We start from the raw sequence: 17,222 nt of genomic DNA, 5'->3' as shown, positions 1-17,222 counted from the left end.
GCACAGATCTCATGATACGACGACGGTTCAGTTCGGAGTATGTTTTCTTGTTGTTATCAGGGTTTTTGTTTTTGTTTTTTTTTTTTGGGGGGGGGGGGGGGAATGGGGGGAGGAAGAGAGAAGGGAACTCTCTCCACTCATGGGAAGTGACTTCTCATGGTGCTCGTTCCCAGTTCCAAAGCATCAGTCCTTCCCCCATCCTGGAATGTGTCTCCCCCACTGCACAGGAGGGAGAAACATCAGTCACTCAGGCTGTTGCGGCCCTTAGCCAACCCACATTCATGCCCTGGAGAGTTGTCTCCTAGCCCAACCATGCTCAGCCAAGGAGGTGGTGACTCCTAGAGGTGACAGACTTAACATGACTCCCTGCAGGGTGGCTAGGGAGATGTCTCACCCAGCCAAGACACTAGCACAGCTCTAACCTCAGCACAAAGGATTACACCTCCAAGCAGAGCCCCACCCCTGCTGGGGGTGACTGTGTTACCTGGGAAAGTGACAGAACAATCATGTCAGCCCCGGATCTCTCCCCTCTTCTCTCTCTCTCTCACACACACAACATGGGACAACAGGCAGCTTTGTGGTTTTTGTTTACATCAGTTATTGGGAAACTGTGGAGGCAGAATTCCAAGTTAAATGGCTAAATCATCTGATCTGACATGGCAGAGACAGGCTGCTGCGCGGCTTGGTCGTTCTGATGTAGCGACCTAGATGTTGCTGTATTTGGTTTTTATTTTGTGAGGCTCCTACCAAGCCATTGCATGGGCACTTAACTCAGGGCTGAGGATGCCACAGGGATCTAGCTCAAAGTCACTTTTCACAGGAGAATTGCACTTTGGGGGGATAATCAGCCAGTGTCCCCCCCAAAACATCCAGGTTAACAATCAGATGAAATTTATTTCAAGTGAGGGAATCGGATAATATGAGAGAGTGAGAAATACACGTATATGACAACCACCCCCGAGGCATTCAGAATACATGGCAACGTGGCAATGGACTGGAATTACAGTCTGAGTGGGAAGGCACTGGCGCTGACAGGACTCATAGACCCTGCTCTGAGCTCTCAGCCTGAGAATGATTTCCTGCAGTGAGATCAGGGGAGTTTGCATGTATAACTTCCAGGTCTAGCTCCCTCAGCTGTTCCCACTGATCACCAAATACTTCTGGCTTTGTCAGATTGAGACAAAAACTGGACAGGTATTCACACGTCCTGGGGTGAAACCAACTGAGTTGTTCTCAGTAGCCCGTCTGCAGGACTACCAGTAAGACAAGATTCTCTTGCCATTATCAGCCAGCCAGAACTCTGCCACTGCCCATCACCCTGTATTAAGACTTGTCACCAAAGTGCCATCACATCACCATCCTTGCCTGTTTGTAGGGTGAGAAAAGTGAAGTTCAGTCTCAGGCTGTCAAGGGGCTCCACCTCAGTAGAACTGGAGTCCCGATTATTCTCCTTACAGAGAATGCCAGGGGAACACCGCTGCTTCTCTCCCACTCTCTCTGGGACCCTACATACTATGACTCTGGGATGACATTACTGCTTCATTGACTGAAATCTGATTCATTTTCTGGTTGGTTCATATGGCACGGGGATTTCTCACAGCCTGGGTTTTGAAGCAGCAGGAACTGGTCCCAGCCATTTCTCTCCTGTAAGACAAACCACCATAAAATTAAATCCTGATACAGGGAGGGGGTTGCAGGCTAAGGCTGCCCTTCCTCCTCATGGAATGGGTAATTGTGCTGAAGTGGGAATGTAATTAACAGGACACAGAGCTTCTCCTATCTAGGTTACTGGACCCAGCTAGCTGAAACGTACTGCCCAGCACCAAAGATTAGTTTGAATTTTAAAACCTGCCCACAGATCTGGGGATAAGGATGGGATACAGAGCCCGTAATCAACCCTGGCGTCCTTCAGCCAGTTTCCTCACCATGCTACATAGAAAAGGAATCACAACTCCTTTCCCATGACTGATACGCCACTCCCCCAAACACGGCCACATCTGAGGTTGAAATTCAGTTTCCTAGTTTAAGGCTCACCCTACAGTGGGCAACACTGATTTTAACAGTCACCACAACCTATTCCAGTTCTCTTCATTAAAATAAAAAAGTTATTTTAGAACAAGAAATAAAAAGCAAATCAAACTATCAATTAAGCAGAACATACACCCAGCTCGACTGCTCTGGAAATGCAACTAGAACACCTCCTAGCTCAGTTATGTATGATTATGGAATCATGGTAATAGCTGGTTACAACTCAGCCTCCACTGTAATTCTGAATTTGTTCTCTTCCTCCTTGCTAAAACCCATAAATACGTTTTAGGCTGATTTCCTTTGACTAGGGTTGATCTGGGACTGAAGTATATTTTTCTGTCAGATTTGAAAAGAATTGGACAAGGGATTCCTCAGCTATTGCACTCTAAAAAAACAGGTTCTCACATGAGTTCAAATTTTTTTTTTTTTGCCACTTTATACCAAAAATAAAAACAAACTTGATTTGACTTAGCTCGTTGCAATTTGCTGTCCAGATCCCAAGATTAATTTTCAAAATTCGGCATTAACCAGCTACAGAAGTGTGAGAATGGCACGTCTTACTCGACAGTCTGAAAACAGGACATCAGGTGACTGCGGGAGGCTTCAACTTACTTTATATTGTTTAAAAGGTCTAGATCTTCAGCTTGGGTAAACGTGTACAGCTGCACTGACGTCAGAGCTGCACCATTTATAGCGGCTGAGCAACTGGGCCTCAGTTTCCAGCCATTCTCCCAGCAGAGACAAGCTCAATGTGTAACCTCATCACTAGGGAGGGGCTGGCATGGGGAAAAGGAGCATTTGCAACCAAAGCGGAGTTAATCAGACAAGTGTACTTTCTTTTCCAGAAAAAACAACGAGAGTCCCGTAGCACTTTAAAGACTAACACATTTAATTTCTGCAGACATACGCTGCAGAAGTGGGTTACAGCCCACGAAAGCTTATGTCTGCTGAAATTAAATGTGTTAGTCTTTAAAGTGCTACAGGACTCTCCTTGTTTTTGCTGTATACAGACTAACACGGCTACCCCTCTGGAACTTTTCTTTTCCCGAGGTAACTTAGGAGGCTGTTAAACATCTACAGTACTAATGTTAAACATTGTCAAATCAGCTGATCTGGACGATTTGCAACCAAGAGCATTACAAGAGTTTATCCAGGCACTCTTTGTCCACTGATGTTAATTTTTAATAACTCTAGGAAAACTACAAAAGGGACAGAAGTGGAAAAAAGCCACTGTCAGGCTAAACAGGGTGTAATGGGTAAACAGGGTGTAACGGGTAAATAGGTTGACTTGGGTAATTAAGGGCTAGTTAGCCTAACATCAAGCCCAGGCAAAAATAATGGACTATCTTGTCAAATGAATTGTGTACAATTCTTTGAGAAGATTTCAAGTCTGGTAGCTAGAGGTAAATGCGGGGAGACCTGCACTTAGGCAACACGCCCGGTATTCTGATTCAAACATGAGTGCTCCTCAAAATCGATATGGCTCAGCGGACTCAAAGCTGGGTAACTGCAAGGTTTCAACATGTAGTTACTAACTGAGAGTTATCAAGTACTTGGTGCTTCCCCTGGTCTTGATCCAATGCTATTCAATACTTTTATCAACGACCTAGAAGAAAATGTAAAATAATTGATGATAAAATGTGCAGAGGATACAAAGAGATAGTTCTCCCTTCCCCTGGCCCAAGAGGAAAGGAGATGCTGATTCTTTGGTATGTCTACACTGCAGTTAGACACCCATGGTGGGCCTGTGCCGGCTGACTAGGGCTCACGGGATCCGGCTAAGGGGCTGTTTAACTCTGGTGTAGACATTCAGGCTGCAGCCGAGCTCTGGGGCCTCCCCCCTTGCCGGTTCCTAGAGCCTGGGCTCCAGTCCGAGCCCGGAAGTCTACACTCTAATTAAACAGCCCCTTAGACTGAGTCACCTGGCAGGGGCCAGCCGTGGGTTTTTAATTGCAGTGTGGATGTATCCTCAGCACGTGAATTTGTCTGTCACATTACACATCCTGTTAGAGCAGATAGAGAATTATAACAGAGGAAAACGCGACTAGAAATACTCACCTATGAAATTGCCCAGCAGCTCTAAACGATCAGAGCCAAAGAAGAGGTGAGATTCGCCATTAACATGGGCCACCACTGCTGGCATTCCAAATGCCTAATGCCACCATGGGAACAAAACCAGGGAGAGTCACAAAGAGAAAGAGACAAATAAGCACAAGACCAGTTCTCCTACAAACAGTAACGGTGGTATCACCGTTCCTGCTCCCTTGCACTCTCACTTCCTTTTGCCCTTTCCCTTCCTTTCTTCTTTCTCTAGCTCACACCAGGTTCCATGCACCAAGCCTGTATTGTGCAAAGGCCCGGTCATTGCATCGGACTGTGAGAAAAGGATAAGAGTCAAACCAGTGCTTCATGCATGGTAGTGGAAAGCAATGACCCCAGGCACTAGCTCTGGTCTCCCCTTGGAATGGGCCAGGAATCAAACCTGGGTTTCCCAAAAGATAGTGCAGGAAACGAACATTGAGGGTATTGAGCTGGCTTGCAGATGTGTGTTTAAAACACAAAGACGTCTGAGAGCAATGGGATCCTTGCATATCCTGATCTACCCTTTCATCCTGTCCGCCCCGCCCCGGAGTATCAGTGCTGGGAAAGGAACACACAGATATAACCCCATGTGGCAACGGGAGCGTCTCACCCCATATTCGAGTGCCTCCTCTGTGGTCTCCTTCAGGCGACTCTTCACCTCAGGAGTTGAGATCATTGCCAGTAGCTTCTGGGCCAGCTCTGAGGGTAGCCCCGCCTCCTTCGCAGCCTGAGAACAGAAGATAAGAACAGCAATATCTTCATGCTAGTTATGTAATAATTATATGCATAGGCACGGCCATACTGGGTCAGACCAATGGTCCATCTAACCCAGGATCCTGTCTTCCGACATGATCAATGCCAGGTGCTTCAGAGGGAATGAACAGAGCAGGTGATAAAGTGCTCCATCCCGTCAGCCACTCACAGCCTCTGGCAAACAGCAATCCTTGCCCATCCTGGCTAATGGCTATTGGACTTATCCTCCATGAACTTATCTAGTGTTTTGGGGTTTTTTTAAACTCTGTTATAGTCTTGGTCTTTACAACATCCTCTGGCAAGGAGTTCCACGGGTTGACTGTGTTGTGTGAAGAAATGCTTTCCTTTGTTCATTTTAAACCTTTTGCCTATTAATTTCATTTGGTGACTCCTAGTTTTTGTTATGAGAAGAAGTAAATAACACTTCCTTATTTATTTTCTCTATACTAGTCATGATTTTATAAACCTGTGTCATATCCCTCCTTAGTCATCTCTTTTCCAAGCTGAAAAGTCCCAGTTTTATTAATCTCTCCTCATATGGAAGCTTTTTCATACCCCTAATCATTTTAGTTGCCCTTTTCTGTACCTTTTCCAACTCCAATATATTGTTTTTGAGATGGGGCGATCAGATCTGCATGCAGTATTCAAGATGTGGGCGTACCATGGATTTATAAAAAGGCAATACGATATTTTCTTTCTTATCTATCCCTTTCATAATGATTCCAACATTGTTAGCTTTTTTCTCTACCGCTGCACATTGAGTGGTTGTTTTCAGAGAACTATCCACGACTCCAAGATCTCTTTCTTGAGTGGTAACAGTTAATTTAGACCCCATTATTTTATATGTATAGTTGGGATTATGTTTTCCAATGTGCATTAAGTTGCATTTATCAAGAATGAATTTCATCTGACATTTTGTTGCCTAGTCACCTCGTTTTGTGAGATCCCTTTGTAACTCTTCACAGTCTGCTCTGGACTTAACTATCTTGTTTTGTGTAATCTGCAAATTTTGCCACTTCATTGTTTACCCCTTTTTTCAGATCATTTATGAATATGTTGAACAGCACTGGTTCTAGTCCAGACCTCTGGTGGACACCACTATTTACTTCTCTCCATTCTGAAAACTGACCATTTATTCCTACCCTTTGTTTCCTATCTTTTAATCAGTTACTGATCCAGGGGAGGATCTTCTCTCTTATCCCATGGCTGCTTACATTGCTTAAGAACCTTTGGTGAGGGACCTTGTCAAATGCTTTTTGAAAATCTTAGTACACTATATCCCCTGGATCACTTTCTCCATATGCCTGTTGACCACCTCAAAGAATTCTAGTAGATTGGTGAGGCATGATTTCCCTTTACAAAAACCATGTTGACTCTTCCCCAACAAATCGTATTCATCTGTTGTCTGATAATTCTGTTTTTTACTATAGTTTCAACCAATTTGCCTGGTACTGAAGTTAGGCCTCTGGTGCCTTTTTCAAAAATGGGCATCACATTAGCTATCCTCCAGTCATCTGGTACAGAAGCTGATTTAAACAATAGGTTACATACCACAGTTAGTACTTCTGCAATGTCACATTTCAGTTCAGAACTCTAGGGTGGATACCATCAGGTCCTGCTGACTTATTCCTGTTTAATTTATCAATTTCTTCCAAAACGTCTTCTAATGACACCTCAATCTGGGACAGTTCCTCAGATCTGTCACCTAAAAAGAATGGCCCAGGTTTGGGAATCTCTCTCACATCCTCAGCCATGAAGACGGATGCAAAGAATTCATTTAGTTTCTCCGCAATAGCTTTATTTTCCTTGAGTGCTCCTTTAGCATCTCGATCATTCAGTGGCCCCCCTGGTTGTTTAGCAGGCTTCCTGCTTCTGTTGTACTTACATTTTTTGCTGTTACTTTTTGAGTCTTTGGCTAGCTGTTCTTCAAATTCTTTTTTGGCCTTCCTGATTATGTGTTTACATTTCACTTGCCAGAGTTTATGCTTCTTTCTATTTTCCTCAATAGGATTTAATTCCCACTTTTTAAAGGATGCCTTTTTGCCTCCAACTGCTTCTTTTACTTTGTTGATTAGCCATGGTGGCAGTTTTTTGGTCCTCTTATTATGTTTTCAGATTTGGGATATACCTTTAAATTAAGCCTCTATTATGGTGTCTCTAAAAAGTTTCCATGCAGCTTGCAGGGATTTCACTTTTGGCACCATACCTTTTAATTTCTGTTTAACTAACTTCTTCATTTTTGTGTAGTTCCCCTTTCCGAAATTAAACGCTACCATGGTGGGCTGTGCTTTGGTGTTTCCTCCCACAGGGATGTTAAATTTTATTATGTTATGGTCACTATTACCAAGTGGTTCAGTTATATTCACCTCTTGGACCAGATCCTGTGCGCCACTTAAGACTTAATCAAGAATTGCCTCTCCTCTTGTGGGTTCCAGAACAAACAGCTCCAAGAAGCAGTCATTTAAGGTGCCAAGAAACTTAATTTCTGCATCCTCTCCTGAGATGACATGTACCCAGTCAATATGGGGATAGTTGAAATCCCCCATTATTACTGAGTTTTTTATTTTTATAGCCTCTCTTATCTCTCTGAGAATTTCACAGCCACTATCACCATCCTGGTCAGGTGGTCAGTAGTATATCCCTACTGCTATATTCGTATTATTTAAGCATGGAATTACTACCCATAAAGATTTTATGGCACAGTTTGGTTCATTTAAGATTTTTATTTCTTTTGACTCTATGCTTTCTTTCACATACAGTGCCATTCCCCCACCAGTACGACCTATTCTGTCCTTCCGATATATCTTGTACCCTGGTATTATTGTATCCCATTGACTAGCCTCATTCCACCAAGTCTCTGTGATGCCTGTTATATCAATATCCTCATTTAATATGAGTCACTCAAGTTCACCCACCTTAGTATTTAGACTTCTAGCATTTGTATGTAAGCACTTAAAAAAAGTGTCACTTTTTAGCTGCTTGAAGGTCTGTTGTCAAAAGGTAACCAATACTCCTCCTAGGACATGTCCCTAGCAAGACAGTTTGGTTTGCTTTCTCCCATGGCTGGTTACACCCACCCATTCTGAGTGACTTCTGAACGTGAAGCTGAAGGGATATCACCTCCAAGGCTCAAAATATGCAGCTCTTGTTAGGTGGGCTTTCAATTAGCTAGCAAAAGGGGGGAAAGGGAGCTTTTGCTTAGTTCAAATGAGATATTTTCAACACATGAACTAAGACAGAGGAAATGTTGTGGAAAAGAAGATGAAGAGTATTAATGTATTAAAGTGTCTGAACAGAACTGGAAGGAGCCTGACAAACACAGCAAGAAAGGAACTGGGAGTGAAACTACATGACAGAGAGGCCAAACTCAATAGGCCTAACTGGAAGTTGGTGGGTGATTTTCAGAACTGGAATGTTGGTACAGAAGGACCGTGCTTGTTCTCTTCTTTGGAGATAAAAAGGATCTTTATCACTTGTTCTGTCAGCGAACTTCTCAACCTTCAAACCTGCCACTGTGTGACACCAACAAACAAAATGTGAGACACAGGGCCCAAATGTGGGACATCTGTATCTTACTGTGTAACACCATCATGTACAGATTATAAAAATCTTTACTATAGTATCATTTAAAAGAGATTTTATCTCCCTGTGTGAATGAAAGAGCCCCATTTTTTAAACAAAAAACTCGAAAAATAAAATTCTCTCACATGTAACCATAAAGTCCTCAAAATGGGCCATCAGCAGAGTTGAACCTGGACATTCAGGCCTTGTCTGCACAAGAAAGCTGCACCAGTTGAATGTTAATTGGTTTGTAAACAAATCAGTTTGTAGAATTGGTGCAACTCCCCCCCGTGGACACTTATTTCATTCAGAGGGTTGCTTTTTTCAGTTTAGCTTAAACCGGTTTGCAATCAATTTACGTGAAACTGAAAAAACCTGCTCTCAAACCACAATAAAAGTGTCTAAACAGGGGTTTGTTCTAGTTTAGCAACATGAGTTTAAATTCACACCTTATGTTGAACTGGAACAACATTCTCATGTAGATAAAGCCTCAGTTCAACAGCACACACCTTTACCACTTGAGCTACTGGAGTAACTGCTAACTACTACGTGGACCAGCCACTAGGAGAGGCCTTGACACAGCTCTTCTCAGTGGGCTCAACTTAGTAGTAGTGCCAGTAATAGTATTTGTAAAATGAAGGTGTGGGCTAAGACTTGGCTACCATCTAGGGCTAAAATCTGAGATCTTGTTTGGGATCATCAAATTGGAACTGTGGCCTTGATTTGGCCTGAAACACAAACCCCAAAACTAACCCTGGTTCAAATCTGAACACTGCCTTCTGCTTCTCTCTGCATTATAGCCAGAGATCTAACAAGCAGAAGAAGCAGGATGCAGAGAGTGGAAGTGAGGAAAAGAAGAAAGGACACCACTTCAAAGCAACTTAGAAGAAAGGCATATCTGCTGGGTGGAGCCTGGTTACCACACCACCACTGCCCCCTCCACAATCTGCCTTCGGAATCAAATTTTAACTCGAGTTAAAAGCCTTTTATAGAAGCAATCCTGTCCCCTTCTCTGAGTGCATGCTTACACTTGCTCCTGGCTTTATTACTGTTAATTACAATACAATTAATAGTGTAATCCTGCTAGGGAAGGCACCCTGGCCAAAATATCCACTCTAGGCCTGGCAAGAAAATGCACCAAAGTTACTTGCGAAATTACCCCACATTTCCACAAATTTAGGAGGTTGGCATCATGGACATGGGAGTCACATTTCCCCTACGGGAATTTCCTGATAACTCCAAGTATTCCGTTAACAAATCCAGAGCCAGTAAGAATTATTTAAGGTGTCTCCATAGACGGTAACCCTAAGATCCCCATCCAATAAATCACAACAAATGGATGTAGACGCAACAGTGATAGGCAGAAACTTACTGCCAGTATACTCTCTGGTTGGGTGATATCTTCATCCTGGTGAGAAGAGGAGGAAGAAACCAAATGGTTAAATGTTTATGAACAAGATACTGAATCTACAAAGAAAATTTCTCATCACAGTGACCCTGTCTTTCTGCAGGGATGGAGTCAGAAATGCTCAGCTGAGGACTGGGATCCCATTGGAAAATTTCCCATAGGAAAGAGGAAAAGATCCCATTCACCCAAACTGGAACTGGATTATGTGGCCTCTGGAGTTAACTACTTATGCAGCATCCATACACAGAGAGGAACAGGGGAAGCTGAAATGGACTTGGAATGCAGTGCTTTCCTTGGATTGGACCCTGACCCACAAACATCTTATATCCCCTGTTGTGAGATTTCAGCCCTTCTGCTCACACTGCATGTTTGAGTGAGGGCAGAGAAGGGGAAAGAGGGCAGAGAAAAATGGGGAAAGGAGTTGGATGGGGAATATGTAGAGTGCTTACCCGGGACCAGATACGCATCCAGAGCTCTCTGGACACAGGCTCCAGGAATTGTGGCTGTGTCATATCCACGGCGGTGATAAAGCGCATGGCAGAAAGGCTGCCTGGTTTGGTATAAAAGACAGAAAGACACTCAGAGACCCAGGAACAGCATCAGACAATGAAGTCTGGACTAATATCACACCAGGACAAGGCTTTCAGTTTGGCACGGCCCCTGGGAATGTCCTCAGGGAGCAGAGGTCATTACTGAAACTCTTGCCAATGCTCGTAAGAAGACTATTTCTGTATGGGACTGCCTTGAGACTGTCCCAGAGAGATAGCCCTCTGCCTGCTGCAGATTTGAGTAGCTATCTAGGAGAGGGACTTAGCTGGGATTCACCTATGGGAATGGCTTACCGAACACAGTCTGCACTGGTCTCAGATGGAGAATGGACTCTGATACCAGTTATGGCCAAAAGCATCACAGGCCAATTTTTCAAGAGTTGCTTCTAGTTCTGGGGCCTCCAGCATTGGCAGCCAAACTAGAGACAGCTCGGACCTGACATACAGAGGTGCTGAACAGCCACAATTCCACGGATTGTAACCAGAGTTGTGAGTGGTCAGCTCCTTGGGCAATTCAGGCACTAGCTCCCTCCTGTATGGACAGCACATGGCAGATTTAAAGTTCTTTACGTGCTAAGAAGCTGCAGCATTCAAATCTTGAATACCAGTTATGTTCATGGATGTCTAATGTACAGGGGCACCAGTTCTTGGGGGCTTAACCCTCTCTATTCGAGCAGGTCAAACTATTCATTGCCAGTAATACTTGTTTTGAATTCAGCCCTATTTCTGTTGAGTGACTTATTCAAGAGCCCATCCTGATTCCCACTGATCTAGGCATTATTTCTAAATAATCAATACACTTCTAAGAAGAATTGACAGCCTACGGAGGGCTGTTGTAAACTGTTCACTTCAGTCAATTGTTATTCGTTTCTGGTGATGTGTGGTTGGTCCCCTAAGTCACATAGAATTGCTTCTGCTCTCTGCTTTGATGATGGACATTTTTTTAAAGCAGCAATGTAATAAACAACCAAGAACACACTTTCTTGTATGAATTTTTGACCGAATAATTTTTTTGCTACTATTTGAGATTTTCAGCATTTGTGAATATTTTCATGAATTTCTGGCAGTTGTCTGAACACAGTCACAAATAATATGACCCTAGGAATGGGACCGATCTGAATCCAGTGCTTTTATTTGCAAAACTATTTACCAGTTTTAAACACAGATCTGTGCCTCGTAATTCAGTGATGAAAAATATTACAGTGCCAAAGCTGATGGGCTCATCTCCTATAGTACCCAGGGCCGTTTTAAGACCTTCGTAGGCCCTAGGCACACTTGCCTTCGTAGGCCCCCCGACTGAAATAACTAATTCGATTTTAAGCTATTAATAAATAGTTTTTTAAATAAAAATAAAAAATTATATATAAAAGCTTTTTTCATAGGCACTGTGCCTATTGTGCCTAACGGATAATACGGCCCTGACAGTACCCTGAGCTGTTCCCCACCCCAGCTCTGCAGCTCAGTCATGATCTGCAGCAATTCCTATGCTATCCCACTTTCAACCTGTTTCTGAGTAGGAATTTCCAGCTCACGTTAAACTATGCACTGACAGTCACACAACTCACAAATGGGGGAAGAAGCTGAGAACGTTTAAACTCTTTTCCCCCCATTCAGTGTCATATAAGATTTGGACCCAGATCTCTTGAAGGTGAAAGGTCAACTCACTCTCCAAACAGCCTCCTTTACTTACCTTTTTTGATAATACTCCCCATGAAATCCTGGGGGATCTGTATTGGGACCTGGTAATACTCTGCCATCCTCTTAATATCCTTCATCATGTATTGCCCACGTTTGGGATTCATCGCTGGGGGCTGGTTACCTTACAGAAAAAGGTGATATTACAAGAGGAAAATTCCAGTTATAAGAAGCTAGGCCTGGTCTACACACAAATTTAAACTAGTCTAACTAAAAGTGTAATGTTTATATTGATTTAGTAAAACAGTTGCAACTCTGTGTGAGGACACTCTTCTATCAGTTTAAACCTGGCTTACTTCAGTTTCATTTGCATCAGTAAATTTGCAGGCACTAAACTGACATAACCAGTATTAAACCAATATAAGAATGTCCATAAGGAGGTTTGCACCAGTTCAGCTTAATCCATTTTTAATCTAAACAACTGAACCTTTTGGGTACAGATAAACTCAAAGTGCTGTTCATCATAAAGCATTTCGGTAAGGAGGGTGAGAATCATTATTCCCACTTTAAAAGTAAGAAACGGAGGCAGAGCAAGGTGAAATGATATGGGATTTCAGGCAAATCAAGTCTCCAACAGAGCCAGAAACAGAACTTGTGACTCCCACGTCAGTGATTCCAACCCCCTAAATCTGGGAAAGGAATTGTTTTCTAGCAGAGTAGTTCCAGAGCAGCATCTCCCCAGCAGAACCAACACTCACAGCCGGGAGTTTGCAATGGTATAGAACTGGATGGCCTATACTGGGCCATCAAAAAGGGGCTGGATTTCCAGACTTAGACCTCTGAGTGGAATGACAGGGCTCCAGCAGTGCCTGGCTAATGACAGCAGGGATCTCAATGATCTAGAATATTCCCCACAGCATCCATTTTGGGATCTGCGGTGAGCTTTCTAACAGCAGTGCCCTGTCAGAGCACGGCCACGAGTGCTGGATGGAATCTCCACAGTCTCACAGCCATGCTCTGCTGGGGGTTCCACATATTCTCTACTGGGGGTCCGGAGCAGAGGAACACCTACCAGTCGTGTTCATTATGGCTCCAAGGAAAGCGGGACGAAAACGCAGCTCAATGCTCCAGTTGTGCCGGTACCGGCAAAGCACCTGGAATGGGAAAAATAATAATGGATAAACAAGGTCTAATGCCTTCAGTGAGGGCCTTGGGCCCAGTGCCTGACACAAGCCATTACAAATCAATCCTGGGATTAGCAGGGCAGCTCAGATCTTCTTCATGCCAGTGACTCTGTGGGGAATGTTTGTAAATTCCCACATAGGACCAGGGATTAAAATACCAAGCAGCCCTGAGCCCCTGTGAAATGCACTCCAACCATACCCCTGGAGATAAACTCACCACGCACCCAGATTGCTCTCTGGAGCAGGAAGAAAAATAAACGATACATCAGATTCATTTATAGAGCGCTGCAAATCTGCAGATAACCACTTTTGTGTTTGCGGATTGGATGTGGATACAAGTTTTGTATTGGCGCAGGGCTCTATTCATTTATTTCTTTTAAATCGGGAAAATAATAGCATCTCCCCTTTCTTTAAGAGGGGGTGGGGGGTCATGAGTAGAATGCGATCTATTTCCTCCAGGCCTGTCTCACAGAATTCCTCTGTCTACTGCTGCTCTAATCTATTTCATCCAGGACCAGATTATGATAGAGATGCCATAGGACCCAGCTGTGGAGTCATGTGATAAAATGAGAGAATCAGTTTTCATTTAAAAACAAGGGTACTATGATGCCCCGGGTGTGTCGCAGTGGGGACTGAACCCAGGATAGCTGGATCTATTGCTCAAGACACAACTATTGGTTCAAAATTTAGAACAGATTTATAAACTTCTCTGTGGTCCAGCCACTAGAGAGAAAGAGAGCAACACTAAGTGTGGGTTAAAAATGTTTCTGTTTCTCATATACACAAATGTAATGCAATTATAACCACCTGCAGAAAGCTTGACGTAGTAGCTCCAAAAGGTGTGAGCTGCCCCTGCATCTTAAATGTGAAACTTGCTGCCACATCTAAGAGAGATGGGGCCCTGGGATAAAGCTGGGGCCATGGCTTGAGGGGCAGGACCATAAAGGACCACTTGTGAAGTCCATCCGAGGCCTCAGATTGCCTTAATTTGGCCTTGATTTTCATGTCATTGTCCTGGTAGCAAAGCATGTGTCTCCCAAAGCACCATCAAAAAAAATCCTGAGATTTTGGAAACAACACTGTGGGTTTGAGAAATCCCTGAGGTTAGGCAGGTATGATGTTAACATAAAGTCACCCTTATATGTCTTGTATAAGTACAGCTGGTTGAGATTTTTCATTTGAAACACTTTGACAAAAATGATCATTTTTAAAAAATGGAAGTTATTGCAAAGTTTTTTTTTTTTTTTTGCAATTTTCAGTTTTTCTTTCTCCTCTTTCCTCCTTCCTTTCTCTCCCTCTTTCATTGGCAAAATGGAAACAGGAAAATATTGAGAGAAATGGGGGAAAAAAAACAAACTAAAAAAAGTTTGTTTACAAGATTTTCAAGCAAACACCGCCCCCACCAGGTTCCTCTTCAAAATGTGCGGAATTAAAATTGTTGCACTTTTTCTTCCCCCACCCCGAAAAATTATTGTTCTTCTCCAACTAGCTTCAGCTGAAAAGTCAGGCCAGGCTCCCCGTTGTCCCAAAACTACAGATTCCCCCGGGGCGGACTCTGGTGCAAAGGCCTGCGTAGGTAAGATTAAGATCGGACTCAGAGCCAGGCCTGTGTTGAACATTGATCTTCTCTGAAATGTCACCAGCCGCTCCCGAGAGGCCTGAACTCTGCTCCTCCCCCGCTAACCCCACGGCCGGGGCCGGCCTGCCTCCCTCTGTCCGTCCGTCGGTCGGTCGGTCCGTGCCTCACCTCGAAGCCCAGCCAGGAGTACGGGGACACCACGTCGTAGAACAGCTCCACCAGCTTCTTCCCGCCGCCCAAGCCCCCCGCGGCTGCTGCCATTGCACGGCCCGGCCCGGCTCCGCGGGGCGCCGCTGGGCTGCTCGGCGCTGCGCCGCGATCGTTCTGGGTCCGGCTCCGCTGGCGGCGGGTGCGCGGCGCGGCAGGTCTCGGGCTCCGGCTCAGAGCCGCGGGCGCGCCCGGAGTGACACCAACCGAGCCAGCCGCTGGCTGCGGCGGGGATCTGCTGAGACCTGGCGGCAGCGCTTCCCCGCCCCCGGGCTGGGCGGGATCCCTCCTGCTCCTCCTGCTGCTCCTCCTCCCGCCCGTGCACCGCTCCCGGCTCGCAGCTACGGACCCAGAATGTCTCAGCACGGCCCCTCGGATCGCCCTTGAGATATTATTGTCCCTTCTGTACAGATGGGGAAACCAAAGCCAAGAGAATGTAAATAAGGTCACGCAGGACCGTAAGCGGGAGTCCAAGGAACTGAACATGAACATGAACCGTCTGCATACCGGGCATATTCTTCTCATAGCTCAGCCACGTTCCAGGTAAAGCCGGCCAACCGATCTCATGACAGAGTTTTCTTGTGTAGACCACCGGAGACCCAACTGATAGAGGCTAAACAAGCTAACTTAACCACTTGGGTCAACCCACTTTATAGTCACCTCAAGAGAAATCAATAGCTGCCGCCTGTTCAACTCCGCTATTATATCATTTAATTCCAAATATATACAATACATAATTCAGTGAGTGAACTGCCTTTACTGAGGAATAAACCATGGGCCAACTAGCAAGGTGGTGCAGGAGCATAAGGGGGCACAAGCCTCTGAGTCACAATCTCCGTCTCAGGCTGTGGAACAATATGCTGCCCCTTTATGGACTCGTAGTGAAATCGCATTTGAGCCCCATGTCTCTCATATGAGTCAAGAAATGGTATGTGCTTTGAGGTCTGTTCATAGGTAGAACTGATTATTTTCACCACAGAATGACTTTGCAATTTCTTCCTCTGCTTTGGACCACAAACACATTTTTACATGAACATTTTAAAATTAGGTTTTAATATGACTTTAAAATAACCATGCAATTATGTCATTCTCAAGGAAAGCAATTAAGTAAATAAAAGCACTGTTAGCTCATATTGGAGTTTTTCCCATGCCAAGTCAGCTTCTTATTGGGTCACGTGTTGTTGGTCTGAGAAATTCTGCATAAAAATAGTAGCATTTGCCACTGTTCAGAAAGCATCGTTGATTTATACTTCTCAATATATTAATGTGAATTTTTTTCCTCCTCAGAAAATGTCTCATTTGGATAGTTATGTCTGCTCAGAACTTGCTAATTGCTGTCGACAATTAAATAAGCATTTGCAGTTAGAAACCTCACTATTTGCAATATGCGAAGGATTCACTGTTGTAAGTATAAGTTGTACAAGAAATATTACAAATACAGACTGTGACAAGATCACCCACCCCACCTCCTGCCGGGTGCAGCCTGGAAGCTGTGGAACCACTGTGCCCCCATAACTATCCTGCTTGGGCTGGGTCCCAGCAATGCCTTGCTGGTGACAAACGGCCAGCTCCTCTGGACCTTGTTATCATTCAACACGACAGCAGGTGGAGCCACACACCCAACTGAGTTACAGGAATGCTTTTTAGTCACTCATGAACCGACAATCAAGGCACCAGCCAACTCCCCACAGCTTTTCAGAATTATACCATCTTGCTCTTCGCAGAAATCTGGTCAAAGTAAACTCATCAATTAGTCCACCCCCCTCAATGTGGGGAGGATATACACCAGCTTTGTTACTGAGCTGAGGTTTCTCAAACACTTCAATTCAAGACACACTGTTTTAGGTAAAAATATAAAACAGATTTATTAACTACAGAAAGATAGATTTAAAGTGATTATAAGTGGTAGGCATAAAAGATCAGAGACAGTTACCAAAGAAATAAACATAACTTTGCAGTCTATGTTGTTATACACTAAACAGAATTTGAATCGGTAATATCTCACCCTGACTGATGATACAAGTAGGTTACAGATTCTTGTTACACAGGTTGCATCTGCTTTGCAGCTTCGGTTCCCCTTCCCCATTCAAAGTCCTTTGTCTTTCATATGTTCCTTCAGATATTGAGTTGTGGGGGAATGAAGACAAATGTTGGTGTCAGTGTCACGCTGGCTGGATCAGGGGGGCCCTTGAGGTGTATTCAGGAGCTCTGATTTCTCCCTTCTACACCAGTCTTGC

At 44.2% G+C, this 17,222-nt stretch overlaps 1 protein-coding gene across 3 annotated transcripts; it reads right to left on the bottom strand.

Moving 5' to 3' along the window:
- Positions 1–607: 607 nt before the first annotated feature.
- GSTK1 (glutathione S-transferase kappa 1) lies at positions 608–15,406 on the bottom strand. 3 transcript variants are annotated; one of them, XM_067570011.1, is made up of 8 exons: positions 14,947–15,395; positions 13,088–13,169; positions 12,071–12,199; positions 10,282–10,382; positions 9,797–9,832; positions 4,721–4,837; positions 4,087–4,180; positions 608–1,644 (listed from the first exon to the last, which is right to left on the bottom strand). In XM_067570011.1, the coding sequence occupies exons 1-8, from the start codon at positions 15,037–15,039 to the stop codon at positions 1,595–1,597; spliced, it is 702 nt and encodes a 233-aa protein (XP_067426112.1). In that variant the 5' UTR covers positions 15,040–15,395; the 3' UTR covers positions 608–1,594. The 3 variants fall into 3 exon arrangements, with proteins under 3 accessions (XP_067426112.1, XP_067426114.1, XP_067426113.1); XM_067570013.1 differs by lacking the exon at positions 14,947–15,395 and adding an exon at positions 14,007–14,447; XM_067570012.1 differs by lacking the exon at positions 608–1,644 and adding an exon at positions 1,651–3,634 and having other exon boundaries at positions 14,947–15,406.
- Between the last annotated feature and the right edge of the window lie 1,816 nt (positions 15,407–17,222).

The sequence above is a fragment of the Emydura macquarii genome, unplaced genomic scaffold, assembly GCF_026122565.2.
Source record: "Emydura macquarii macquarii isolate MOO-44397 ecotype Brisbane River unplaced genomic scaffold, CSIRO-AGI_Emac_v2 contig_2979, whole genome shotgun sequence".
NCBI lineage: Eukaryota > Metazoa > Chordata > Testudines > Chelidae > Emydura > Emydura macquarii.
Note: the sequence above shows the minus strand (reverse complement) of the source record. Positions and strands in the feature narration are given on the sequence as shown.